The sequence below is a fragment of the Hemitrygon akajei genome, chromosome 19 (genome assembly GCF_048418815.1).
Source record: "Hemitrygon akajei chromosome 19, sHemAka1.3, whole genome shotgun sequence".
NCBI classification, from domain to species: Eukaryota; Metazoa; Chordata; class Chondrichthyes; order Myliobatiformes; family Dasyatidae; genus Hemitrygon; species Hemitrygon akajei.
This window is the reverse complement of record NC_133142.1, coordinates 66,167,741-66,188,457: the sequence shown is the minus strand read 5'-3', so window position 1 is coordinate 66,188,457 and position 20,717 is coordinate 66,167,741. Positions and strand designations below refer to the sequence as shown.

Genomic DNA, 20,717 nt, shown 5'->3' with positions numbered 1-20,717 from the left:
TCTCAATTGAGTGGCAGAAAATTTTGGGGAAAGAACTCTTATTTCTCAAATACTCACATAACTGCCAGCACTTTTATTAGCTTTAATCCTCAGAAGCTTGTGCTCTATCTTCAGCATACACCTAAGCTGAAGTGTTGGTCTTCTGTTTCACTACAAGCTAGTCTCAGAATGCTGATTCCTTAGATGTTCAAAGTTCCCTGTGCCTGTAAATCCTGATTCTGCAAACCTGTGTTAGTATACTGGAGAAACAGAAGCCGTTGGACAAGGAGGGTTTTCTATTATTCCTATTGAAGATTGATGTGATAATTTTTGAGTTTAGTGGTGTTAGTTATCTTTCTAAGTGGTATTGTTGTCTGCTGGTGATGTAGTGGCACAGTGTGATATTAACCAGCTCCCTGGGCTCAGTTTTTAATGGTGTTTTTTGACAATGAACTAAATTAAGGCTTCATTTGGTTCACTTAATAAGCTGCATTATTCTACTGTAGAATGTCAAGTGCAATGAAAGACACTTGGTAAAATGATTGAGAAAATAAATCTCCATTGTGCACTTAAGTGACCCCTTTAATGACTTTTGATGCACAAGGGTGTAAAATTGTTTTGAAGTGGAGGTTGATAGGTTCTTGATTAGTAAGAACATCAATAGGTTACAGGGAAGAGGTAGGGGAATGAGGTTGAGAGGGAAAGTAAATCAACCATGTTTGGCAGGGCAGATTCAATGGGCCCAATGTCCTAATTCTGCTCCTATGTCACATGGTTTTATGGACTGAAGTACAAATAATGATTAGGGTGAGCTTCAGGAGCTTTGAAATAGAATTAGTTTAAAAAAACACCTCTGAATGTTTGGCATGATAATATTATCTGAAGGTAAGTTCCTGATTTGAATAGGGTGATGTGCAGGAAGACAGTGGCAGATGCAAATAATAAAACAATTAGGTCAGCATTGATAGTTGGTGATTCTGGCAAATGGGTTATGTTGGCTGTCAAAGCCATTCATGGTGGGGCCTACCTCACTGTTAGAAATCCAATCTATTGGTAGCTAACCTCCTGTTAGATTCAATATGTCTGTGGACACGCTGGTGGAAACATGAATGGCCATATCCAGATGATGTACTTGTCATTGAAGATCGGCTCCTTTGGTGGAAAACTTTTATAGTTTAACTTCAATTTGATGAAAATGTTTATGGGAATTGGCCTGTGTAACTGTTCTTCCATTTTGCCTTTTAATACATTTGACCCACATGTTGACTTAGTTTTTTTTATCATGAAGGATAATACATTAATTATTTGTTACTTGAAGACTACATTTGCCAGTCACTTTCTTAGGATGGAAAAGCCCCTTGGCCTGGATTTTCTTTAGCAGGACCCTTTGCTTGCAGTTACTGCATCTATTCCCCAGTGTTCTGAACAAAGCTTTTGTGAATTAGTAAGACTCAATTAGCTTGCTGAGATGAGCATCAAATCCCCAAATGTAGAAATGTGTCATTATAAAAGTGGTTGCACCTGCAAAAATCCTCTGGAAATACTTGACAAGTGTCAAAGCTCTTCCCCCCCCCCCCCCCCTGCCATTTGTATTTCAGTGCTGCTAGTTACCAAGGTTTTTGAATGATGAATTAAAAAAAAAATTTTTTTAAATCAATTAAAACACTAGTTAAAAGAAACTTGAGTAATTAAAGTGTACACCTTTCTTCCTTGAAGCCCGAGTATGTAAGTGGATGGCAGTCTGTTAAGCTATTTTCTGTTGTTTGTTTCTACATTGAGTCTAGAAGCGGACACCAAACTGGAAATTGAAATTGAAATCAGCAGGAAGATTGGGACTTGCCCACAGTTATGTGGGTAAATGTTTGGGGTTAATTGTGGAATTGCAGTATTTATGAGAAAAAGCTTGGGCTCTTGGCTGCAGTGGTTCTTGTCTAACATCGCTGTATATTCATTATTTTTATTGGTCTTGCCTCCATGTTTTCTTAGTTTTGTGTTGTTGATGCGCATTTTCTAATTGGTATATAGAACTTTTTTCAATCTCCAAATCAATAATCACTGTCTTACAGACCACTTCAAATATATTATTACCAGAAATTAGGTTTAGATCTTAGTGTTATGAATGAAGGATTAAACTGAGCCTCAATAAGTCAAGTGGTTAATTTGAGAGGCCCTACTGCTGACTAACTGAGAGATTGGATGTTTAGGCAGGTCAAGGGGGGTCATGGAATTAGGAGGGACACACTAAAGATTAAGAGCAGGATTAAGCAATCTCTTCATGAACCTGCTTTCCATTTGGTTAGATTACAGCTGATTTGATTATTGGCGTTTTTCAACTTACCTGCTTGGTTCTCCTAATCCTTAACTTGTGTATAACTCAAAAATATACTTTTTAACTCTTGAATATACAGTGGATTCTGGGTAATTGGCTCATTGAACAAAAAAAATTAGGAAAATAGCTGGGATTCCTTTTGTCTATTTGGGATACTATGGCACTTAATTGGGACCTAAAGTTTCTAACTAGCATCAGTAGCATGCACTTGCATTTAGAATAAACTTTTTAAATAACGTCTGTTGCATGTGTTTATGTTCAAAAACCATTGATTGTTTTTTGTCACTGATAATTGGCGAAAAATAATCAGTAAGACAGTTTGGAATTTTTGCTGACTGCAATTTTCAAGCATTCAGGCTTGGAGATGCCAGAAATGGGCGTGAGCAAAAATGAAACTACTTCACTATTTCAAGTTAGGAACTACAAAGAATTTGAAGTTATTGGCAATCATCTTGAATGTTACAATGAAAATGATGATTGGGAGGATGCGATCATCAAAAGCAGTGCATTGTCTGTGTTAATTTTATTCATTTGCTGGCTGATGGTTCGTACCCAACAATGGCAGGAGACCTTTGTGGGAGAGTTTTTAAAAGCTGTTGCACTGGGACAGTTCCACTCTCTCAAACTTGGAAGTCCAGGTCCAGTGGTACAAGTAATTTTACTCATTGAGAGTCAATCAAAAGAGCACAGCAGCGTACTCTGGATGAATTTCTCTGTTGATAACTATTAGGAACTATAGTATTATAGTTCTGTAGTAGTATTGTTCGTGTTCTAATTCATTTTGTATTTCATATAAATGCATAATTTGTTACTCAGTTTATTGGTAGTTTGTATTTTTATACGATTTTAACTTTTTCCATAAACTTCAGCTAATTGGGGCAGACAATTAGGGCAAAATGTAGTGTTCCCAAAGTGTCCCAATTAACTGAAATCCACTGTATTTAATGGCTTATCACTTGAAAGAGAACTGATTAAAATTGGAACTTCTGATCTTGATGTAGGGTAAGGTAAATAAAATGTTATTGAATCTGGAGGACTATTGACTGAATGTAGAAATATTAAGTTTGGAGATGACATGAAAGTTGTTGGTATTGCGGATGGCGAGGAAGCTTGTCTAGGCTACAAAAGGATATTGATCAGTTGGAAAGTGTAATATGGCAGATAAAATTTAATGCCAACCAGGGACATTTTAAGAAGTTCAGTAGATGTATACAGTACTTGCAGTAAATGTTAGGGCACTGAGGAGTTTTAATAAACGAGACCTTGGGGTACAGGTTCGTATAGTTTACTGATTGTAGCAACATGTATGAAAAGGATGGTGAAGAAGTTATATGGCTTCATAACTAGGAATAGAATAAAAGGCTGGATCATTATATTGCAACTTTATAAATACTGGTCAGAACACATGGTATATTGTGTGTAGTCCTGGTCTCTGCCATATAAGAAGGACCTCATTGTGCTGGTGAGAGTGCAACAGAAATCTTACAGGATATTGCATGGATTGGAGGACTTTAGTTATTTGATTTTCCAAGAAAAGAAGATGTTGAGGAATGACCTGATAAAGGTGTATAAAATTATGAGGAGTTTTGGTAGAGTGCTAATTTTTTTTTCCCTATGGTCATGGTATCAGAAACAAGAGGAAAAAGGCTTAAGGTGAGAAGAAGGAGTTTTAAAGGGATTTGAGGGAAAGGTTTTATATTTTGCAGAGATTGGTGACATCTGGATTTCACTGCCAGAAGAGGTGGTGGAGACAAATGCAGTGCCTACTTTTCAGAGATATTTAGTTAGTACTTAAAGCAGAGAAAAATATTAATGTAATACAGGCAAATAAGCAAAAAAGACAGCATTGACGTGACAAGCCAAAATAGATAGATAGATACTTTATTCATCCCCATGGGGAAATTCAACTTTTTTTCCAATGTCCCATACACTTGTTGTAGCAAAACTAATAACATACAATACTTAACTCAGTAAAAAAATATGATATGCATCTAAATCACTATCTCAAAAAGCATTAATAATAGCTTTAAAAAAAGTTCTTAAGTCTTGGCGGTTCAATTGTAAAGCCTAATGGCATTGGGGAGTATTGACCTCTTCATCCTGTCTGAGGAGCATTGCATCGATAGTAACCTGTCGCTGAAACTGCTTCTCTGTCTCTGGATGGTGCTATGTAGAGGATGTTCAGAGTTATCCATAATTGACCGTAGCCTACTCAGCGCCCTTCGCTCAGCTACCAATGTTAAACTCTCCAGTACTTTGCCCACGACAGAGCCCGCCTTCCTTACCAGCTTATTAAGACGTGAGGCGTCCCTCTTCTTAATGCTTCCTTTTGGAGTATAGAAGAATGAGGAACGACATCTTTCAGATAGATAGAATGAGAGTGACTCAAATATAGGGACATAGCTGTAAGATAAGGATCAGGTAACTTAAACCGGAGAAAGGAAGAAGTTGCTTCTCACCACATGTGAATCTCTAGCATTCTCTGCCTTGATGGGTGTTGGAAGCTGGATCATTAAAAGAATTTAGAATGCAGGTGGGTAAATTCTAGATAGATGGAGCTTTTTGTAATTGAGCTTTGAACAGTGACTAATCCGGACATGAGAAGTTTGAGAGGAGGACATTTCACTCAGGTCCACTGCTCGAGTAGAAAGAGGCAGCATCGGATCACGGCAGCGTAATTGAGCTTTGACCAGTGACCAGTCCGCATTTGGGTTTTATTAACGAGCCAATTAGGGGCAAGTGCAGCGGCCATTGTTGCAAAGCCGTCATCTGAGTGAACAAAGTCAGATTGGTGATCTTGAGACTTAAGCTTTTCAAGGCTTCAATGAGGAGAGGATTCAGAAAGAAAAAGCAAAGAAGAGAAAAGGGCTAGACTTTTTTTTCCCTTCCCTCCTTTATATCTGCTCAGTTAGGACAGTAGAATTATCAGGCAGGATATTTGAATGCTCCTCTTGCAGGATGTGGGAAACAGAGACCTCCAGTGTCCCTGACGACTACAACTGCGAGAAATGCATCCAGCTGCAACTTCTAACAATCTGCATTAAGGAGCTGGAGCTGGATCTGGATGAACTCAGGATCATTCAGTGAAGGGGTGATAGAGAGGACATGTAGAGAGGTAGTTACACCCAAGGTGCAGGGTACAGTCAGGAAGGGAAATGGGTTAAGGATCCAGTGTAGAATACCCCTGTGGCCAGCCCCCTCAACAGCAAGTATGTCACTTTTGATACCGTTGGGAAAGACACTACTGTAGTCAGGTCTCTGGCACTGAGTCTGCCTCTATGATTCAGAAGGGAAGGGGGGAGAAGAGGCACACTGTGGTGATTAGGGGTTTGTTATTTAGGAGAACAGACAGGAGGTTCTGTGGGCAAGATTGAGATTCTTGGATGCCAGGATCTGGGACATCTCGGATAGAGTCCTTGGCATTCTTAAGTAGGATGGTGAACAGCCAGAGGTCATGGGTCCATGAAGGTACCAATGACATGGTAGGATAAGTGACAGGTTCTGGACATGGAGTTTGGTGCTAAGTTAAAGAGCAGGACTGCCAGGGTTTTGATCTCAGTGTTGCTACCCATGCCACATGAAGTAAGGCCAGAACTAGGAAGTTTATACAGTTTAACACGTGTTAAAGAGTTGGTATAGAAGGGAGAGTGTCAGATTTTTGGATCATTGGGCTCTCTTCCAGGGAAGGTGGGACCTGCAAAGAAGGAATGGTTTGCACCTGAATGGAGGGGGCCTAAAATCCTAGCATCATTGAGCATGGTGCAACTAGTGTCTGATCTGCACATATTTCAATGCAAGAAGTACCATAAGACATAGGAGCAGAATTAGGCTATTTGGCCTATTGAGTCTGCTCCGCCATTCAATCATGGCTGATCCTTTTTCCCACTTCCTCAGCCCCACTCCTCAACTTTCTCTCTGTAACCTTTGATGCTGTGTCCAATCAAGAACCTATCAAGCCCTGTCTTAAATACCTGGCCTCCACAGCTGCTTGTGGTAACAAATTCCACAAATTCACCACCCTCTGGCTAAAGAAGTTTCTTCGCATCTCTGTTTTAAGTGCCCCTCTATACTGAGGCTGTGCCCTCTTGTCCTAGACTCCCCCACCATGGGAAACATCCTTTCCACATCTACTCTATCAAGGCCTTTCAACATTCAAAAGGTTTCAATGAGATTCACCCCCCCCCCACCCATCCTTCTAAACTCCAGCGAGTACAGACCCAGCATTATCAAACGTTCCTCGTATGATAACCCTTTAATTCCCGGAATCATCCTTGTGAACCTCCTCTGAACCCTGTCCCATGCCAGCACATCTTTTCTTAGATGAGGACTCCATGCCCCACACCAGAGAGGGTAAGACTGGGATGATTTGGCAACTGAATACATGGTTGAGGAACTGGTGCAGCAAGTAGGGGTTCAGATTTATGGTACATTGGGATCTCTTCTGGGGAAGGTATGACTGATAGAAAAGGGACATGTTACACTTGATGCAGGGAGAACCAATATCCATGCGAGAAGGTTTGCTACAGCTGTTCAGAAGGGTTTAAACTATTTGGCGGGGGTGGGTGGGAATCTGATTGATAGTGCTGAGATTGAGGTAAATGTTTTACAAGCAGGTTTAGTGTGCAGTGAGACTGTTAGCAAGGAGAGGCTGATGATCGGGCAAAATTGCAGTCAACAGGATGAGTTGCAAAATAAAAGGTGGACAAAATCAAAAGGTGTATTTGAATGCACACAGTATATAGAATAAGGCTGATGAACTTATCCTCTGAACAGCAGGTCAGACAGCATCAATAAAAATGAACTGATGTCCGTAGCATGGTTACAGATGGGCATGTATGATGTTGTGGGCATCACTGAGTAATGGCTGAAAGAAGATTATAGCTAGGAGCTTAATGTCAAGCATGCACACTATCAAAAGGATAGGAAGGTAGGTTGGGGGGGGGGGGTGTCATGGCTTTGTTGGTTAAAAAAAAAATTTAATCAAATCACTTGAAGGAGGTGACATAGGATTAGGAGGCATTGAATTGTTGTGGGTAGAGCTGAAGAACTGCAAGGGTAAAAAGACCCTGATGGGGGTCTAAAGGTAAAGATGTGGTCTAAAAATTACACAGGAGATAGAAAGTGCATGTCAGAAAGGCAATATTATGATAGTCATGGGGGATTTCAATATGCAAGTAGACTGGAAAAATCAGGTAGGTGCTGGATCCCAAGAGAGGGAATTTCTACAAAGCCTACAAGGTGGTATTTTAGAGCATTTCATAGTTGAGCCCACTAGGAGATTCAGCTATTTTGGATTAGATGTTGTGCAATAAACCAGAATTGATTGGAGAGTTTAAGGTAAAGGAATCTTTGGGGCCAGTAATCATAATATGATAGAATTCACCCTGAAATTTGAGAAGAAACTGAAGTCAGAGGTATCAGTATTACAGTGGAGTAAAGGGAACTACAGAAGCATGAGAAAATAGCTGGCCAGAATTGATTGGAAAGGAGCACAAGCAGTGATGACGGCAGAGCAGCAATGGCTGGAAATTCTGGGAAGAATTTGGAAGGTACAGGATATATGCATCCCAAAGAGGAAGTAGTATTCTAAAGGCAGGATGACACAACCCTGGCTGATAAGAGAAGTCAAAGCCAACACAAAAGCTAAAGAGAAGGCATATAATAGCGGGGAAGTTGGAGGATTAGGAAGCTTTTAAAAACCAATAGAAGGCAACTAAAGTCATAAAGATGGAATATGTAGGTGAGCTAGCCAGTGATATTAAAGGGGATACCAAAAGTTTCTTCAGATGTGTAAAGAGTGAAGGAGAGATGAGAGTAGATATCGAACTGCTGGAAATTGATGCTGGAGAGCTAAAAATGTGGGACAAACTGAATAAGTAATTGTGGAAGAAATTAGCAGCATTACTAGGAGAAGGTTCTTGGGGAAACTAAAAGGTTTGAAGATAGATAAGTTACCTGGACCTGATGGACGATACCCTAGGGTTCTGAAAGAGGGGGCTGAAGAAATTGTGGAGGCATTAGTAATCATCTTTTAAGAATCAATGGATTCTGGCATGGATCTGGAAGACTGATAAATTGCAAATTTCATTCCACTCTTCAAGATAGGGGCAGAAGAAAAGAAATTATAGGCCAGTTAGTCTGACCTTAGTGGTTGGGAGGACATTGGAGTCGATTATTAAGGATGTGGTTTTGAGGAACTTGGAGACACAAGATTACATAGCCTGTAGTCAACATGGTTTCCTGAAGGGAAAATCTTGCCTGTCAAACCAGTTTGAATTCTTTGAAGAAATAACAAGCAGAATAGACCAAGGAGAATTGGTTGATGTTGTGTCCTTGGATTTTCAGAAGGCATTTGACAAGGTGCCACACATGAGGCTGCTTAACAAGTTAAGAGCCCGTGGTTTTACAAGAGAGATACTGGCATGGATAGAGGTTTGGCTGATCGACAAGAGGCAAAGAGTGGGAATAAAGGGAGCCTTTTCTGGTTGGCTTCGGTGACTATTGGTGTTTCACAGGGGTCTGTGTTGGGACTGTTAGTCTTTATTTTACATGTCAGTGATTTGGATGCCAGAATTGATGGCTTTTTGGCCAAGTTTGCAAGTGATACAAAGATGGGTGGAAGGGCAGCAAGTTTTGAGACAGTAGAGAGGCTACAGAAGGACTTGGCTAGGTTAGGAGAATGCACAGAAGTGGCAGGTCGAATACAGTGTCAGGAAGTGTTTGGTCATGTATTTTGGTAGAAAAAATGGAAGTGTAGACTATTTTCTAAATCGAGTGAAAATTCAAGAATTGGTGGCCAAAAAAGACTTGGGAGTCCTTGAGCAGGATTTCCTAAAGGTTAATATGCTGGTTGAGTTGGTGGTGAGGAAGGCAAATGTGATGTTAGCATTCATTTGCAGATGACTAGAATATAAATGTAAGGATGTAATGTTGAGGCTTTAGAAAGCACTGGTGAGACCTCACTTGGAGTATTGTGAGTAGTTTTGGGCCCCCTATCTTCAAAAGGATGTGCTGACTTTGGAGAGGGTTCAAGAGTTTCATGAAAATTATTCTGGGATTGAAAGGTTTGTTGTATGAGGAGTATTTGATGTCCTTGAGTCTCTACTCACTGGAATTCAGAAGAATGATAACCACCTTATCAAGTGGTGAAAGGTCTTAATAGAGTGGATGTGGAGAGGATGTTTCCTGTGGTGAGGGAGTCTAAGACTAGAGGACAGAGCCTCAGAATAGAGGGTCATCACTTTAGAACGGAGATCTTTAGCAGCAAGTGGTGTATCAGTGGAATTTGTTGCCACAGGCAGTTGTGGGGGCCAAGTCGTTGGACAGATTCTTAATTAGTCAGGGCATGAAGGGATATGGGGATAAAGCAGGAGATTGGGGCCAAGAGGGAAAATGGATCAGCCATGATGAAATGGCAGAGCAGACTCAATGGCCCATGGCCTAATTCTGCTCTTATATTTATGGTCTTGCGGTCAATTTCATTTAAATACATAATTTGTTACTCAGTTTGATTTTTGATAGTTTTTTAAACTATTTCCATGAAACTTAAGCTAATTGGGCCAAAAGGTACTAGTTCTGATGTGTTCCAATTAACCGACTGTATGCCTTTGCATAGATATGTACTTTCATTGGATTACCAGCAGGTGGCGGTATGACCCCAGGAAAGCCGAAACCTGCAATTTGATATTTTCAAGTGTTCCTGTCAGGAATTTTTTATTCGTTGTGGATTGCTGAAATTTCTGGCATCCTTGCCTTTATTGCTCACACTAATTGACCCTATTTACAAGGGTTGTTCAAATAGTACTAAGATCACGTGGCTGAGAGTCTGGTCATCATGAAGCAAGGCATCTAGCACCAGTGCTCTTCAACCTCTTCTTCACCCAAATGCTGAAGCATGCTGTTAAGGACCTAGGCCTGGGTATTTACATAAGATATCGCCTAAACGGATTGATGTTTGACCTGAGACACCTTGCTGCAAAGACTAAAACGTTGAGGAGGCTCATCACTGAAGCCCTGTTTGCTGATGACTGTGCCCTCATGGCCCACCAGGAGAACCACTTGCAGACGATTGTTGACAAGTTCTCTGCAGCCTCAAAGCTGTTCGGCCTGACAATCAGCCTCGGTAAGACAGAAGTTCTCCTACAAACTGCACCAAACGGTCACCCTCCTCAGCCATGCATCACCATCGACGGCACTGTCCTGAAGAATGTGGAGAGCTTCAAGTATCTAGGAAGCACCATCTCCAGTGACGGATCCCTTGACAAAGAGATCATAGCAAGGATCCAGAAAGCCAGCCGGGCACTCAGGAAACTCCGTGTCAAAGTTCTGGAGCACAAGGACATTCAGCTTTCAACCAAGCTCAAGGTGTACAAGGCTGTGGTCCTCACCTCTCTCCTGTACGGCTGCGAAACCTGGACCCTGTACCGCAGGCACATCAAACAGCTGGAGCAGTTTCACATGCGGTCAATCATGAGGATTTGACGGCAGGACCGAATCACCAACCAGAAAGTCCTTGACAGAGCCAACAGCACAAACATTGAGGCAAGGATCCTCCAGGCCCAGCTACGCTGGACTGGCCATGTAATCCGCATGGGTGAAACAAGAGTCCCAGGCAGCTGCTCTACGGTGAGCTTGAGCATGGCAGCCGCAATCAGGGCCGCCCTAAAAAAGATTCAAAGACAATTTGAAATCGTACATCAAATGGGCAGACCTCCAGCACCAACATTTTGAGGAGTCCGCAGCTGACAGGGCCGCATGGTGCGCCCTGACCGGAAAAGCTGCATCTGACTTTGAGGATGACCGAAATCTTGGCCTTGCAGCAGCACGAGACTGACGCCACAAAGCTGTGTATGCACCTGTTCCAACAACTGCCATTCCATGTCCAACCTGCAACTGCATGTGTGTTTTGGCCTTCGGCCTCCAAAGCCACATGCGTATCCACAGATGACTGCACAACGTTTAGTCTTCCTCGGACCCCGAGAGGTAGCATAGACCAGTTTGGGATTGGGACATCGGTCAACCAAAGATTCTTAGGACTGTCTGGTAGTTTGATGCTCATTAATACTAATGTCAGATTATTAGATTGTTTAATTGATTTAAATTGATCATCTGCCATGGATTGTTATCAGGTTCAGCCAATAGCACTCCTTCATTCTATTGTCGATTAGGTGATAGTAACTGTCCTTGACAATCGGTCAACATTTGACTGAGTTCATCATCAAGGAGGCACAGTAAATTGTGATGACAACTTATTGGTGTCATCTTCAAAATTACCATTCAAGCTTCCTATATACTCAACCGAATTGTTAACATTATCAATAACACTCATTCCTGTGCCATAGGCCTCCAATCTGAAAAATAATCCTACACTACTATCCTGACTCCTTCCACCAAGCCAATTTTGTATCAAGTTGCTCATTTTGCTCAGCTGAGGTGAAGCAAGGAAAAGAAGAATCAGCAGACACATTTCCCCATCTGCTATCGATGGACTTAGGGACGATATTAGAAATTGAGACAGAGGTCCAAAGAATAAGCTTTAATGACTGACTTTGAAATGCAGTTTATACTATTATGTGTATCTTTGCATCTGTTTTCCTTTCAGGTGGGTGTTTAAACAGCTTTATGATAAAGGACTTGTCTACAGAGGTGTGAAAGTTATGCCATTTTCTACTGCATGCAATACGCCACTTTCTAACTTTGAAGCCCATCAAAATTATAAGGTGACATAATTTTTTAATTGCTCAGTATAATTTTATTAATGTTCTAACAATGGCATTACTGTAGTCTATAGTTAAGCTCCTCCAAATTTTGCATTCTATGACCAGTTCTGGAAGAAATAAAAATGAACAGGAAAAGGCCTTTACTGTAATTATTTGCTGAAGTGTTTGATGATTTAGAATTAATCTCTATTCAAAGCATTTATTTCTGATTCAATCCCCTTTTTCTCAATACTAAATGCAAATTATAAACTTTGTTTGGCTCAGATGCTGCAAATAATTTGTCAGTTGTTAATTTTGTTGGTATATCCATCTATACTGGCATGATAGAAGATAAGCAGCCTGTTACTTCAATTATTTCAGCTCCTCCTAGACCAATGCAGCCTTGTAATGAAACTGATTTGATGAAATCTGTACCGAGTTCTTCATAAATGCCAGGGCAGTGTTGTGGTTAGCATGACACTATTACAGCTTGGGATGATCTGTAGTTTGGAGTTCAATCCTGGTGCCACCTGTAAAGAGTTTGTTCAAGGATATTGGTGCACACTCTGAAATTCATCTTCTCTAGATAGCCAGGAAACACAGAAAGAAAATGAAAGTCTTTCAGAGAGAAATATCAAACCTGCCCCTCCCATACAAAAAAGAATGATCATCAACACCCAAAGCCCCTCCCTTCACACAAAATGGAACAAGAACCATCACCTCCAAACCCTCTCCCCTCGCACAGCAAAACAGAAAATGAAGCAGGCACTAACAAACACAATATAAAAACTATGTCTGGGAAAAGTCCGCAGTCCATTAACTCAATAGTCCAATCCGTAAATGCAGAACCACAGCGCCATCCTCCGATATCACTGACATTCATCAAAAGGGTGGGACAGAGGGATGCCACACAAGGCAGAGGCCTACCCACCGGCCACAGCGAGCCACACAACGACAGGCTGCTCACAGTCTCCTTCTCTGTAGTGATCAAAAGGAAGGCAGTCGGTGCTGAACTCTTGCTCACCTTCTGCATTCGCCTTGATGCTTCAATCGTATTAATGGACACTCTGATCAGCGAAATGCTGTCGAACATTGACTCGTGCCCTGTCTCAAAGTTTCTTCTCGTCGAGGCTGTCAGAGTATGCGCTTGCTTCTCAGAATCATTTTGGAGACAACAAAGCACTGGATCGCTCAATCAATCTCCAAACTATAAATCACAGGCTCTGACAGTTCCAGAAACACATTCGAGGTGAAAAACAGATGTAAGAGAAGTAAAATGACATTTTCACGGCATTGCTTTCTCCCCGTTAACTGTGCGTGTTTCCTTGGGTGCTCTGGTTTCCGCCCGCAGTCCAAAGACACACAATTGGTAGGTTAAATGGTATATTGTGCTCTGATTACTGGGCAGTGTGGCTCATTGGGCCGGAAGGGCCTTTTCTGCGTGGAATCTCTAAATAAATAAATAAATAAATAAAAATGAAATAAATTTGCTGCAACTGACACCATATATAGTTACCCAGCAGTAAAGCCCTTCGATCTATACATCATCATCTCTAGAAAATGGACTTCTTTCATAAACTTACTCCTGGAGTTTAGGAGAAAGACTTCTCGGGGAAAAAATACACTTCTATTTCTGACTCCTTTCAGAGGTTCTTTTCATGTCATGAGTTTGCAGGGCCCCATCAGAAAGTGGTAAAGTAATTGTGCACCTACAAACTGAAGTGTCATAGATTTTTAAGAGTAATTACATTTGTATGATAAGGTGTGATAAACTTTATTAGCTTATATTTTGAAGATGAGTGGTTAGCATTTTTCAGTGTCAATTAACAAATCTTGATGATGAAAGAATCAGATGGGACTGGTTGTTATAAGGTGAAAGTTTTGTAAGCAGCCATGGAATATAAAAAAGTTTAATTCATTTAGTTCCAGTGCCATATTTCCAGTGTCATTCTGCATGTATGGGTTTTATTTCTGAGCATTGTAATCTGGTTTAAAATCAAGTGATTTAATTTTTGACATGTGTTAACATTTTTAATTCAGAGTTATCTTGAATTGTAATAGATATTTGGGCTAATCATTCATAAATAATAATCATTCATAGATCATGACAATTGTTAAGAGTGATAAATTTGAATTCATGATATGATCACTTCCTGTGTTTCCAAATGTATACATATATTACACTTAAACGTCTAATTCTAAACTTTAGAAAGATGTATATTTCATACTGTTTTCTTGCAGGATGTTCAAGATCCTTCTGTCATTGTGACCTTTCCATTAGAGGAGAATGAAAATGTTTCTTTGGTTGCTTGGACAACAACACCGTGGACCTTGCCTAGCAACCTTGCAGTATGTGTCAGCCCCGAATATCAATATGTGAAAATCAAAGGTAAAACTTGTTTTAAGCTAATGTGTATTTAATTTTAAAGTTCTGAAACCTGAAATGTAAAATTATCTTTACACTCTTCTAGGTAATCCAATAAAATATTTCATGATGATGTTTATCAGTTATCTATAAAGAGTAGGCATGGACATGTGTACTGGATAGGTGTCAATAGAATCTTGTAAAAAAGGCAGTAAAATTAATATTCAGGTTCCAAAAATGTAAATACTTTCTACCTGATCTCCAGATCCATTCACTGCTTGCCTAACATAATCAAAAAGTTTGTTCTAAGCTCAATGTGGACTAATAATGCTCTAGTTAGTAACACATCAAAATTCAGAAACAGTAAAAGGAGTTCTGCAGCATTGATAAAGGGAAATAATTAACCTTTGAGTGGGGAGAATAATATGTGTGTTCTCATTGGGTGTAGTGTCTAGCAAGCACTGGGGAATGATGGAGAACTCTTCATAATATGCTTCCATTGCTCATTGAGCATTGCACAGAATGAAAACCCTGCATATTTTTCTCCAAAATTTCTGGTGTGGCACTTCATGTTGGGAAATATTGGGAAAGAAAGATTCTGTCATTCTTTCTATTTAAGCTCATTTCCAAGACATTTCTGTGGAAAGCCAGCAATGAGAAGATATAATCCAAATGCAAAATTCTGGACTTCAGAAACAATAAAAGAAATTCAGCCGCATTGGTAGAGAGAAACAGTTAACCTTTAAGCTGACTACCTTTCAATAGATCAAAGAAAAGTTAAAGGTAAAACTAGTTTAATATTTAGAGAAAGTAGGAAGAAGAGAAGCGAAAATAATGTTTGTCGTTGAGTGGACGGCAGGAACGATTAAGTGAAAAATGAGTAATGTAGCCATAATCAGTATTACTGAATACTGAAATGCAGATTTGGAAGAGACAGCAAATAAATATATGAAATTAGAAGATACGTTATTCTAAGTTCAAAAAATTCTCAGAAACTACTGTAGTCATGGTTTTATTATCTATGTTGGATAGGTTTTTTTAGAAAAAGATTATTCTACTTGTTTGGAATCTAATCATGTTTGGAATCATGGACAAGGTTATGGTGGGTGCAGTGGTTAAATTAGTAAACTACTAATCCAGGCAATTTATGAAATTTAGATTCAGTCAGTTAAATTCAATCCAGTCAATCCAGTTAGTGTGATGATATTACAAAGCCAGAGAGCCGGGTTCAATTCTGACACCGTCCATAGGGAGGTTGTACATTCTCCCTGTGATGGTACAGGTTTCTTCTGGGTGCTCCATTTTCCTCCCACATTCCAAAGATGTACAAGTTAGTAGGTGACTTGGTCACATGGGTGTAATTGGGTGGTGCAGGTTTGTTGGGTTGGGAGGGTGTGCAACCGTGCTGTATCGTTAAATAAATAAATAAATCTCATGTTTGTTATAACTGTTTAAGGGGGGGGGGGGGGGGAAATCTGCTGTCTTTCCCTGGTCTGGCCATATGTTGCTTCAAAGCTACAGAATGTGGTTGATTGGCTTAGCAAGCCAATTATTTCAAGGATAATGAGGGGTAGATCATAAATGCTACCTCTGCTGGTGATACTCAGGTCCCAAAAAAAAGCATGTTAAAAGAAAAAGGTTTGGAGCAAGAAGGCTGATTTCCAGAGCGAAGGCAGCTTTACTACTCGGGGTAAAAGAGAGGCAAGACTCCGCAGGCGTGTGATGTCAGCCAGTAGAGCACGAAAGGTTTAAAAAGACCGCTATATCCAGCGGGCAGCGGAGTGATAGGGCTTTGGCTCAATGGGCTTAGGTGGTAACGGGATGAAGTGAGGTAGGTTTACCTGTGTTATTTGTGGAAAGGAGGAAGTATGTGTGTGAGGCCAGTTTCCTGTGTTCGGTGTCAGATGTGGGAGGTCCTGGAGTCTTCCAGCCTCCCAGATGGTCATGTCTGCACCAGGTGTGTCGAGCTGCAGCTCCTGAGGGACTGAGTTAGGGAACTGGAGATGCAGCTTGATGACCTTCACTTAGTCAGGGAGAGCGAGGAGGTGATAGAGAGGAGTTATAGCAGGTAGTCACACCAGGGCCACGGGAGACAGACAAGTGGGTCACAGTCAGGAGGGGGAAGGGGAAGAGTCAGGTACTAGAGAGTACCCCTGTGGCTGTATCCCTTGACGATAAGTACTCCTGTTTGAGAATTGTTGGGGGGGGGGGGAGGACAGCCTACCTGGGGGAAGCGGTAGTGGCCGTGTCTCTGGCACAGAGTCTGGGCCTGTGGCTCAGAAGGGTAGGGAAAGGAAAAGGAAAAGGAAGGCAGTAGTGACAGTGTCAAGTGTGACAGTGGGCAAGTGTGTATGGATCCGGAGGAAATAGCAGAGGTACTTAATGAATACTTTACTTCAGTATTCACTATGGAAAAGGATCTTGGTGATTGTAGTGCTGACTTGCAGCAGACTGAAAAGCTTGAGCATGTAGCTATTAAGAAAGAGGATGTGCTGGAGCTTTTGGAAAGTATCAAGTTGGATAATTTGCCGGGACCGGACGAAATGTACTCCAGGCTACTGTGGGAGGCGAGGGAGGAGATTGCTGAGCCTCTGGCAATGATCCTTGCATCATCAATATAGCATTAATGGTAAGACTCTTGGCAGTGTGGAGGATCAGCGGGATCTGGGGATCCGAGTTCACAGGACACTCAAAGCAGCTGCGCAGGTTGACTCTGGTTAAGAAGGCGTAAGGAGTATTGGCCTTCATCAATCGTGGAATTGAATTTAGAAGCCGAGAGGTAATGTTGCAGCTATATGGGTCAGACCCCACTTAGAGTATTGTGCTCAGTTCTGGTCGCCTCACTACAGGAAGGATGTGGAAGCCATAGAAAGGGTGCAGAGGAGATTTACAAGGAGGTTGCTTGGATTGGGGAGCATGCCTCAAGTGAACTCAGCCTTTTCTCCTTGGAGCGACAGAGGATGAGAGGTGACCTGATAGAGGTGTACAAGATGATGAGAGGCCACGGTAACCATATCCGATGTTTAACCAGTTTTGGCAGGTACTTTCAGTCAGATGATGAATTCTTTAATTCGCATAGGATGGTGACTTTATTAGCTCAGCTATTTAATTGTAGAACTATTATTTCTTTTCATTTGCACAGTGACTAATAACAGTTTTTGATGTCTTTGACCTAGAGGAAAAAAGTAATTCTTCCCATCCTGGTCGTTCAACAATAAACAATATAAGGGAGTTCAAAGGACTTCATGGGTGGTTATTAAGTAGAATTTGACACGGAAATACATAACGACATTAGCTGAATAAAAAACCTGGACTTTTTAGAGAAGGGAGGAAAACAGGCAGTGCCATCAACTTTGGCCCACTCACCATCAACTACCCATTCAAGATTCATACACTGATTGTATTTACATAAAATGATGCAAGATTCTACTCATACACAAGTCCCAAGAGCAATTTATAGGGGTCAATCATCTGATCAACCTGCATCTCTTAATGATTGAATGAAGGTCTTTGGCACTGCAATGTAGCAGCTCTACTCGGTACTCGGTGCATCATCTTACTGCCATGCTGTGTGATTTAGGGAGGGAATTTTGGGTGTAGGTAGCTGAAGACTACTGAGAATGATGAACATCAGGATAAACAGGATAGAAATTCCTTCTTTGGAATTCAGTGATGGTGGATATTTGGAAATTTGGGTGAGATGCAGAAATCATTCCAGGTGAGACCGTTTGGTAAAATTGAAGGACTGTTGGACAGGAAACCAGTAGAGATCAGTGAATGGAATAGAGTGAGTTGGCATATTAGCTCTGTTGTTATGAATGAATCAGTGATGCAAAGTTAGTGGCCTACTTCAGAGAGCCCTAGAATAGTTGATTCAAGGCTTACCTGCAAGAATCTGTATATTTTAATATTGTAAAGTGCTAAAGTGGCTTTAGAGGATCCTTTTCAAATGAAATTTGACAAACTTTTGTGATTAGAGATAGGTTTTAAGAAGCACCTCAGTGGAGTGAAGAGATCAGCAGGCACATGGAAGATTAGTGCAATAACATTTGCAGAAAGGAGACTTTTGGGTAAACACACACGAAATACAGGAGCTCAACAAGCCTGGCAGCATCACATTGGGAGCATGAAATAGTAACAACTAATTGGAGAGCTGCCAACAATTAATTGGAGTAATTAAATTTGATTGTAACATCAATATGTTTAAGGATTTCAGCAGTAGATAAGCTAATACAATGATAGAATTAAGGTAAATATTAAGGAGCAATTAGACAGTTTTAGTGGTGGCACTGAGGCGTGATCAGCAGTTCGGTATAGAATTATATAAATGTACAGCACAGAATTGTACCCTTTCTGCCCATTTCAATTATGTTGACTATGATACACATCCATTTGCATGCATTAAACCCATAATTCCCTGTACCTTTCCTATCCAAGTACCTGTAGAAACAATTCAAATGTAATTATTTCTGCCTCAGCACCCCTTCTGATAGCTTAGTCCAGGTATTCACTACCCTCTGTTAAAGTGAGGAAGGGGTCATGTATTCTGAGGTAAGTAACTAGTATCCTGACTCTCCAAAATCTTTGCATGTTATGAAGGATTGTAAAGAAGAATTTGTCAGATGAAAGAATGACTGCAGTATCAATAAAACTCCAGTGGCATCTAGCGCAAAGCAACTTGTTCAGTTTCAATGACTGAAAATGCACTTCTTCAAATGCTTGAGGCACAGTGACAGCTTTGAATTTAACTGCAGCTACTTATCAATAGTTCTTTAGCTGTATTTCCCTGATGTGCAATTTATACCATTCGCGTTAACAAAGGCAAGAGACATCTCCAATTTCTGCAGGTCTCTCACCAACCTGATTTGGAAATGCATAATTTTTCACTGCAACTAGATCAGAATTCTGGAATTGCATGCTATGAGTATAGTGGGGAATATTTTTCACTGTAAAGGTAGCTGCAATTATCAAAAGATAATTTGGGTATTTAAAAAGTAGTCTAGTCAATAATGTTAACATCCCATGAAGGAACGAAAGACAGATTTTTAACATGAGATTGATAATGCAGTTTTCAGATTTTGGTACTGTGCTGGAAAGGCATTTTATTTTCTGATGGTTGCCACAAACGTTCTTAAAAATAAAATTTAAAAAATGGTGGCAATTCATTCCATGCCGAGCTATCAAACTGTACTTCCTTATATTTTAAACAGAGCTCTCTACTGGAAACATCTACATAATGATGGAAGCCAGACTGGTAGCACTCTTTAAATCTGACGCAGAATATGATATCCTAGAAAGGTTGGTGCATGATCTCATACTTGTTATCTGAGGATGTGTTCACTAAACACTTGTGTTCATGAAAACAAGTACAGAAATTTTACTGTAAAATTGAAAATAGCAGTATATTAATCAGTTCGTGACAGTACAAATAAACTTCAATATTTGTTTTCTACTTTCATCTACAAGAACAGAAATTGTTGGAAGCAGCCACAAATCAAGCAGCATCTGTGAAAATAGATGTTTCGGGTCGTCAAGATTTCTCAGAAGTGCTCATTTACCTTGGTTTTTCCCTCCTTGTGTTTTACTCACGATAAAGTTTATACTTTGACTGTTATATACTGCACTAAGATGTGAAAGAAAGAATATTGAGGTTCAATATAACCATATTTCATTGCAGAGAAATGGGAGAATATCCACAGCTCATGATCTCTGTAAGACACGGGAATTCATTTACAGAACTATACAATAAAATGATAAATAGAGACTTAATGGCAAATGTGAAGATTCACTTGGTAACCAAGAAGACTGAAAATTTTAAATAGAAAGTTGTATTTTTTTCAAAGGGCAATTTTAAATTGAACACTGAAATCTGTTATCAGTGGAAACATTTAAGGAGTTAATTGGGGAAAAGTTTGGGTTTTTTCTTTAAAGAGATTGTCAGTGAATAATTGACTCAACATTATTATCTGCATGTAGGTATAATTCCCTACACACCTCTGTGAAGGAAAAACCCAAGTTCTTCCCCCAATTAACTCCTTAAATGTTTCCAGTGTCGGGAAGTGTATGGTCGTACACTTTGATAGAAGAAGTGAAAGGGTTGACTATTTTCTCATTGGAGAGAAAATACAAAAAACTGAGGTGCGAAGGGACTTGGCAGTCCTTGTGCAGGATTTCCTAAAGGTTAATGTGCAGGTTGAGTTTGTGGTGAGGAAAGGAAATGCTATGTTAGCATTCATTTCAAGTGGACCACAATATAAAAGCAAAGATGTAATGTTGAGCGTTTATAAAGGACTGGTGAGGCCTCATGTGGATTATTATTAACAGGTTTGGACTCCTTATCTTAAAA

At 40.3% G+C, this 20,717-nt stretch overlaps 1 protein-coding gene across 1 annotated transcript in view; it reads left to right on the top strand.

Annotated features, from left to right (window-relative positions):
• The window catches only part of iars1 (isoleucyl-tRNA synthetase 1), a 163,697-nt gene that overhangs the window by 24,785 nt on the left and 118,195 nt on the right, over positions 1-20,717 (top strand). Inside the window, exons 6-8 of the mRNA XM_073072668.1 lie at positions 11,910-12,027; positions 14,248-14,395; positions 19,582-19,669. Coding sequence (XP_072928769.1) covers positions 11,910-12,027; positions 14,248-14,395; positions 19,582-19,669 — 354 coding nt within the window. The remainder of the gene's footprint in view (positions 1-11,909; positions 12,028-14,247; positions 14,396-19,581; positions 19,670-20,717) is intronic.